Genomic DNA, 9,054 nt, shown 5'->3' on the forward strand with positions numbered 1-9,054 from the left:
TCTCATTAGCGGAGGCTCAGACTGCCTGTGAGCCTGCAGGTATACGCACCACACCGGTAACAATACATGTTCTACTCACCCACACTACATATGAGATTGGGTGGGGTGGAATACCCGTTACATATATATATATATATATATATATATATATATATATATATATATATATAAAATCATTTGGCGTTTGTATCAAAATACATTAGAGTAAATTGCTGTACTTGTGGTGATTCTGCAAAGACTCGGTATTCACAATTATTCATCTTTTTTAAATAAAAACAGAACACTCTAGATGTGATCTAAGAGAACATTGTAAGGGAAGTCGCTATAATTCCAACTAAAAAATGTTTGTGGCAGGAACTTAAACAAACCTTAACCAGACATGGCATTGAAAATGGCGTTTCTGTACATACATTATGATAATTCTAGATATTATAGTGAATGGCTACCAGGATATTTAACAAAGGATCCACAAGCAATCCAAACCAGGCACCACAACGTACCCATGTGATCTGAAGGCAAGACAAAAGGTTGCTCTCATACCTATATTCAGCCACTCGGCCAGCATGTTTCTTCATTGCTGTGTCTGAGCTCATGCCATAGAAAAGCATCACTTTCTTCCCATTTTTTTCAATGATTTCTCCAGTACACTGGTCATGCCCTGCAAGCATTCCTCCCAGCATCACGAAGTCTGCGCCTGCTCCTACAGTTCAAAGAAACGAGGGGGAAATGTACTGTATCAGATTTCAGTCCCATTCCAGGAATCTGACAAATAAAATACCAAAAATGCGGCAACAAATATAACAATGTATTATTTGCAGAAAGGAATGAGCATGTGCAACTTTTCTTCTTTAGTAATTTCCCATGGCCCAATTTTGACTGTGCTTTATAGAGAAATGTTAACCATTGCTTTCCCTTTGGAGCTTCTTGCAGCACCCAGTGTGAATACTATATTCTACACCCATCTGTTCTGAGTGTTTTCGTAGGTCTCTTACTGTACAACACACAGCAATAAACTGAAAGAGTTCTTCTATCAGTGTGAATGGAATTCAAATGATTCGGAATCCATGTTGCCCATTAGAATCCATTTTTTCCCCCCGGACTGAACTGACAAAGATTGTGGAATATAAGAAAAACACAGTTAAGGGAAACAATTGATTTGTAGGAAAATTAGAACAAGTGAATTGTTTATAGTACATTTGGGTACAAGATGAAGTTTGTACAAGGCCAAGATAAGAGTTTAGGCTTTGTGCCCAGACTTTTCCAAGAATTGTTTAATTATATTATTGTTTCATGCTAACAAGCTAAGCATAGGTTACATTAGTAGCTAAGAATGACTATATGAATTTGAGAATAGATGCGTCAGAATAGAATAGAAATACATAGCCAAACTCTTTTCTCCATTGTTAACCTGTTGTTGCCTGAATCTGCCTAAAGCTTATTGTACAGTAACTGTCTCTAGAAGAATAAATAATTTGGAACTGCAGGAAACCTGTGTCGGATCAATTTATTGGGACAAAGAATCTGTATTTTCACACATTTGGAACGTTTATTTTCAATGGCAAGCCACAATCAAATCAGAGACACACTGTGTTTATACAGACAGTCTGGATAATAATTAAGACCGAGACACATGAGAGTTTTTCTGGACAGCAGCTTCCGGAAGGAAGAACCGTGGCTGCGGAAAAAACTTAAAGGGACCTGGAGTGAGGCACTTCTAAGTTCAAAATGTTAAGCAAGAGCTTTTGTGGAGGGGTCCTACTTATTTTGAAAGGCACCTAATGGGGAAAATTCACTAGCAATGTCTGTGGAAACTAATGAAATGTTTCTCGATCCTCAGGTACTAGGGAAGTTTGGGAAAGTGAATGCCAAAATGTTTCATTATCTGTAGTATGGAACGAGAAAGATCATATAAAGATATTATGCTACTGTGAATATCATTAAGGGTTTACCTGGAATCACAGTGGTATAATGGTATCCCATACAAATCTTCTGTTAAGACTCCGCTAAGAAGTGCCATCAGGCTAATTTTAAGGTTAACATCCTTATTGTTACAAAAGAGAGAAAAAAAGTTTGTTTCAATCACAGTACAACTACTTTTCGAGTTGCAGAAGAGCTTACATTCTCTGTCCTGGCCACTGTTACAAAATGTACAAGGGGAAAGTTAAACAAGAGATAGCGATGTTAGCAGAGTGGAGAAGGTCAATGTGAATGTTTTGGGTTTATCAGACACAGAGCAGACAATTAAAAACAACCAATTTGTGTCTAAAGGAATTAACTCTATATGCACAAATCTACTGTTAAATATATTTAGGACATGGGAAATTCTGTTGGTTTCAATATATGGCTCAATAGAATTATATACTCATAATTGCACTGTAGTTAAATGAATAAAACAAGGATTATGGAGCACTCTAAATGAAACTCATCATATGCGCCCCAATAACACAAATTAGGACACACAACCAATGTATTGTATATTTAGGATATGGGAAAGAAATATATAATCTAGTCGACAAAAATAATCTGAAGGAGGTGATCAAGAATGGAAATAATAATTAGGAGACGCCAGGGTGGTCTTAGAGTATATCACCAAAGAGCTGTTATTTACCAGACAAAAATATGACGATACAGAAAAGGTGTTGGGACAAGTTACACTTTATGATATATTCTATTATATTGCTATTTGTATTAATGCTGTATACTGTATATTTAGCATTTTTATATTCAATTACTTACTGTATGTTACTAACATTTTCATTTATCAGTGTTACCAAAATGTGAAATGTCAAACCACAAGTCCCAGAAAATTCTACTATTTTTTGAGTGGGATTTGTAAATGAAATTCAAGTGACACGGAATCCATCTTGTCTGTTAGAATCCATTTTGTTTCCCCAGACAGAACTGAGCAAGATTGTGGAATATAAGAAAAACACATTTAAGGGAAACAATTGATTTGTAGGAAAGTTAGAACAAGTGAATTGCTTATAGTACTGTACATTTTGGGTACAAGATGAAGTTTGTCCAAGGCCAAGATAAAAGTATAGGCTTTGTGCCCAGACTTTTCCAATGATTGTTTAATTGTATTATTGTTTCATGCTAACAAGCTAAGCATAGGTTACATTAGTAGATTGGAATTACTATATGAATCCTGTTTGAGAATAGATGCGTCAGAATAGAACAGAAATACATAGCCCAAGTCTGTTCTCCATTGTTAACCTGTCGTTGCCTGAATTTACCTAAAGCTTATTGTAACTGTCTCTAGAAGAATAAATCATCTAGAACTGCAAGAAACCTGTGTCGGATCAATTTATTGGGACAAAGAATCTGTATATTTACACATTTGGAACGTTTATTTTCAGTCAGGAGCAAGGAGTTGTTGTCGAAGGATTATTACTTTCATGTATCTCATATTTGAAGTTGCATACTCTCTAAAATCAGCAACCAGCCTTTTCAGAAATCATTACCTTATCACTTTTCCATTCCTCCATGCTCAGTCATGCAGAACATGACAATCAGGCAGGGATGGATAAACATAAGTAAGGATGAACTAGTCTTCTTTCAGTAGCTTATGCACAATTTACTCTGGTGTTTCTGCATCCCTCCTAGGTTTGCTAAAAACAACTGAGCAGAAAATCGCATGCGATTGTTGAAAAGTTATTTTCAGTATTTGTCAGTGGTGTAGTTTCGACATCGGAAGGATAGCATGGAGTTTCAAAATCTCTGCATAATCTTCTTCACTTTGGGATATTGTTTTTATTCATGTTTTGCATTCATATTAAAAGCTGCAAACCCAGGTACAGTACTCATGTTTTGTTTTAGATCATTGGAATTGGTCTCAAAAAAACTATGAAACCACTGGAAAACGTTGCTTAAACCAGCAGCTACTAATTAGTATGTCCCTCAAAAATGGCTTTCTCCTGACAAATTCCTGAATGGCTCATCAATATTCATTAGTAAAAAAAATTTGGAGTGGGAGCGGGGTAATAAAGATTTTTGTTTAAGCGCTTCCTGACCCCTGCACGCTTACACTGCAAGGACTCTGGTTCCGCTGGTAGTTCTTCAATAGCTACCATTGATGGGCTTTATAATAAAAGTCAGTCCACATTAACTATGACAGAAAGCATATATTGCAAACGACATATTAAATCGATCACCCTTGGGCCAGACACAGAGGTCACAGTCCTTTAGGTGAAATTCTAATTTGAGTGACCAACAAATAAATCTTATTGCCACTTGTTTCCCAATCTATGTGCCAGTTAACTGTCATATTAAACGGGCCATGCTGTAGCTTAGGCAGCGGTACACACAGTGGGGGGATTCGCTGCAGAGGGTGCAGGGTTTACAGAGGCCCCCGCGCGCTTCCCAAAGGCATCTAAATTAATGCCGGGGGAGCTGCAGGGCCTCTGTAAACCTTACTTACCTTGATTCAGATGCTCCTGGTGACGCGTCACCATTGCAACGCGGCATCAAATGACACCGCGGGGTCATGTGACGTCCCATTGCCATGACTTCATGACGCTAGGACGTCTGAATCAAGTTAAGAGGGGGGGGGTGCGAGGAGAGGGGTAAAGCCAGCAGGGGGCGCAGAGAAAAACGATTGCGCCCCCACCCTAGCTTAGAGGTCATAACAAAAGATGCACTTCAGTAGTATTTTACATAATTTCCTTATCAAGGACTATACCTCAGTATTTCCTTAGTAACTGTATACAGTAAAGTTTTTAATTTGGTGTACCAAACTTGATGTTGTGCTTTCAAAAGTAAGAGAGTAATTTGTTTTCATGTTTTTTACAGCTGAACGCTCCTTTGTTTGAAGACGTTTAGTAGTAGAGTGGATGTTTTGTATATTTACCAGTTTGAAAACAACCCAGGGCTTGAAAAACACCCATGCACTTGCCCGGGACGAGTGGAAAAGTGGGGGTAACCTACGAAGCCGAAAGACAGTGGGCACCACTCCTTACAAAAGACATTATGGAACTAGAGAAAGTGCAGAGAAGAGCCACCAAATTAATAAAGGGGGATGATAATCTGATTTATGAGGAGATGCTAGCTAAATTAGATTTATTTACATTAGAAAAGGGATGTCTAAGAGGGGACAATACTAGGAGCTTTCAAAGAAACTATTGATCCCAAGAGCAGTATAAACGACACAGGATCATACCTTAAGGTTGGAGGAAAGGAGATTTCACCAGCAACAAAGGAATCGGTTCTTTACAGTAAGGGCAGTTAAAATGTGGAATTCATTACCCATGGAGACTGTGATGGCAGATACAAAAGATTTCTTCAAAAAAAGGTTGGACATCTTTTTAGAAAGAATCAAACATGGGAAGGATGTTGATCCAGGAAGTAATCTGATTGCCAATTATTGGAGTCAGGAAGGAATTTATTTTTCCCCTTATGAGATATCATTGGATGATATGTCACTGGGGTTTTTTGTTTGCCTTCCTCTGGATCAATATACTGTAAGTAGGGATATAGGATAAAGTATCTGTCGTCTAAATTTAGCAGAGGTTGAACTTGATGGACGTATATCCTTTTTCAACCTCATCTACTATGTAACTATGTAACAGTGGCTGTTGAAGAACCTCTTTGTTGTCCATTTCTCTCTGCTTGCCAAAGATGTGCCCCTCAGTGACTTGTGTAGCGGTATGCAAGGCAGTGTGGAGTGCGACTTAGGCAGCTGCAGCCTTTCTTGCATCAGCGCGTGTGGTTGAGAAATGCGTTGTGCAGTGGACCGGTGCATGCACATTAAGATAGCCATGTTTATAGATATGTCTACAGTATCTTCTTTCAGCATCGTTACCCGATCAAGTCCAATTAGACACAAGGTCAAGTGTAAAGTCCTACAGGTCATTTGGGATCTTAAAAGTACAAGTTCATCTCTGCTTGTGATACTTTTTACCTTCAGATGGAGTGACTGACAACAGCATATTCTGTACAACTAGGAGTTTGCAGAATGGAAGGGAGATCCCAGGTATGTAGTTCAGTACATAACATTATGACTAATATTGTTTTCTTGAAAAGTATAACAACCAGCAAGAAGCCTACTGTACTTGTGATTAACCTAAATACATACTGTATGGTCTGAAGCAGGGGTGCGCAAACTGGGGGCGAGAGATTTTCAGGAGGGGTAGGGGGCCGATTCACTTCAATAAAGCATTGAAAACTGCCACGAGAATGCAGACTGTATCTTCCTCTTCTGTACCAAGCTTGTGTCCTCCAATCTGGCCGGGAACCTACAGCAGCTAGCATCTATAATCGGGAGTGCTGCCTCCTTAGTAGGATTGGACTGTTTAATGAAATACATTAGATCTACCCCACCAAATTATACATTATATTAAATGCTTTTACGTTTTAGGCACCAAAACAGTTATTACCTACTGTATGAAAGGAAAGCCAATTTTCTTAGCATACTAAAAAACAAAAATACAATACAATATCCGATATATAGTGCGAAAGCATAAGATTACGTTTTTAAACCTTTTGAAAGTTTTTGATGTATCAGGTACAGCAGGACTAAAACACCATTCTCTGGCAGACGGACAGAATACTTATGTGGCCAATGAGACGGCAAAGGTAAACAAAACATTTTTGTAAAACCTGTTTCAATTTTTGGAACAGATCCTATTTTCTTAGAGTTAAAACATGTAGGAGTTTGTACAATACTAATACTAAATACTATACTAATGAAAGAATTTGTGTAGATTTAAAATATCAGAGGAAGCAACCAGTAATCTCTCCCCAAAACATGTTTGTTTCTGACATCATACAAGAATTGCACACAAGCATTTCCTGGTTTTCTATCCCTTATTGTCATTTACTTGCAGAGAAAGCAAGACCATTGCCAAGCATTTCAATTCTGACTGCTAACAAGTGCACTGTTAAGATTTGTTTGAGCAAGACGGCACAGGATCTCTGCCAGATGTGTACTGTCGTTTGTAGACAATGAGCGTGCCATTTGTAAATGCACAAAGGACAGCGTGCAGGAACAGCAAGCTCCACTACAGTATATTGAATAATGTATGATTCACATCATAATGAAATGTATTAAAACGTATCAACGGATCAGAGGCACTAATTGATGCAGTATAGTTTGATTAAGCAGAAACGCAAAATCTTAGTACCACAAAACCCATCATTCTTATTATTAGACGGTTTCAATGGGATACACAATACTATGTGATAAATATGGACATTGTTAAATAGTAATACTGTATGTTTCTCTTCCTAACTCTCCTCTTGCCTTGCTCAACTCTTATTTCGCTGTCACAGAGGAGGAAGTGTCACTGCTGATCTCCTCTTTCTCCTTCTACCACTTGCCCTCTCTACCCCATTTCCTCCCATCTCCTCAAACCTCTCGCTCCTACTCTAATCCCTACACATATTTTCAACTACTTCCTTTACTCTGGTACCTCCTTCAAACACGCAACAGTTATGCCCTTTCTCAAAAACAGCATGCTTGACCCTACCTGTTTCTCTAATTATTGTCCTGTCTCCCTCCTGCCTTTTGACTCTAAACTCATTGAACACCTTGTGTTCTCTCGCTTGCTCCATTTTGTCATCTCCTATTCTCTCCTAGACCCTCTACAATCTGGCTTCCACACTGCTCATTCCACTGAAACAGCCCTCACGAAAATAACCAATGACCTCCATGCTGCCAAAGACAAAGGTCATTACACCCTGTTCATACTGCTCGACCTCTCTGCAGCCTTTGAAACTGTGGACCACCCTCTTCTTCACATTCTCCATACTCTTGGTATCCGTATCAAAGCTCTATCCTGGATCTCCTCTTACCTCTCCCATCATACTTTCCGTGCTCGTTTGCCAACACCTCTTCCTCTTCTGTGTACCCCAGGGGTCTGTCCTTGGAGCTCCTCTCTTTTCACACTCTCTCTAGGTTACCTTATCAGATCTCTTGGGTTCAAATATCACCTCTATGCTGATTACACACAAATTTTCTTTTCAACCCCTGACCTTACATCTGCTATACAGACCAAAGTCTCTGAATGTCTCTCCGCTATATCATCCTGGATTGCCCTCAAACGACTTCAACCATGTCAAAGACGGCGCTCCTCATACTTCCTTTCAAGCCTGGCCATACTGCCCCCTTCAACATTATTGTTGGCAGCACAATCATACACTCAGTATCACAAGCATGCTACCTAGGTGTCACATTTGACTCCTTTCTCAAATTCTCCTCTCATTCACAATGCAGCTAATACCTATCCTTTTTCTTCTTGAATATTGCAAAGATTCGTCCTTTCCTCTGTCGCTCTACTGTAAAAATTCTAATGCAGACCCTCATTCTCTCCTGTCTCAACTATTGTAACCTTTTACTGTCCGGCCTTCCTGCCTCTCACCTGTCTCCCCTACAATCTATCCTAAATGCTGCTGCTAGACTCCCTTTAGTCCTAAATCTGTCTCAGCGTCTCTCCTGGCTTCCTATCAAATCCCGTATCACACACAAAATTATCCTCCTCTCGTTAAGTCTATACACTCTTCTGCCCCTCCTTACATCTCAGACCTAATTCCGCGCTATACACCTGCCCAATTCTTGCGTTCTGCTCAAGGATGTCTTCTGTATACCTCTTTCATAGCTAAAACCATCTCCCACCTAAAACCTTTCTCAAATCACTGCCCCACACCTCTTTAATGCTCAATAGCCCCCTAGCATCCTCTCTCCACCTTTAGGACCCATCTTAAAACACACCTCTTTAACAAAGCATATAGGTAGCTCAGTAGATAATACTATACATCTCATACATCGACGTTGGCCCCTTGCAGACGCACTTACCAGAACACCCTCCCACTGTCTCTGTACGTTCTTCCTATTTACCACTTAGAGTGTAAGCTCTTTGGGACAGGGACTCTTTTTCTAATGTTACTTTACATTATTATGTATATTATCATGTCACGTGTAGTACTGCTGTGAAGTGATATGTACATAGACGGCGCTATATAAATAAACTGCAACAAGAAGATGATCCAGGTCACTGCAGATTTGCACAAAAATAATTTATTCTGTCATTTACACGACGTTTCGGCCTGTACAAAGTC

At 39.2% G+C, this 9,054-nt stretch overlaps 1 protein-coding gene across 2 annotated transcripts in view; it reads right to left on the minus strand.

Moving 5' to 3' along the window:
- Positions 1-9,054, minus strand: part of GMPR (guanosine monophosphate reductase) — a 78,194-nt gene that overhangs the window by 20,395 nt on the left and 48,745 nt on the right. For both annotated transcript variants that reach the window (XM_075585655.1, XM_075585656.1), the window contains exon 8: positions 541-700. In XM_075585655.1, coding sequence (XP_075441770.1) covers positions 541-700 — 160 coding nt within the window. The remainder of the gene's footprint in view (positions 1-540; positions 701-9,054) is intronic.

This window comes from Ascaphus truei, chromosome 2 (assembly GCF_040206685.1).
Source record: "Ascaphus truei isolate aAscTru1 chromosome 2, aAscTru1.hap1, whole genome shotgun sequence".
NCBI lineage: Eukaryota > Metazoa > Chordata > Amphibia > Anura > Ascaphidae > Ascaphus > Ascaphus truei.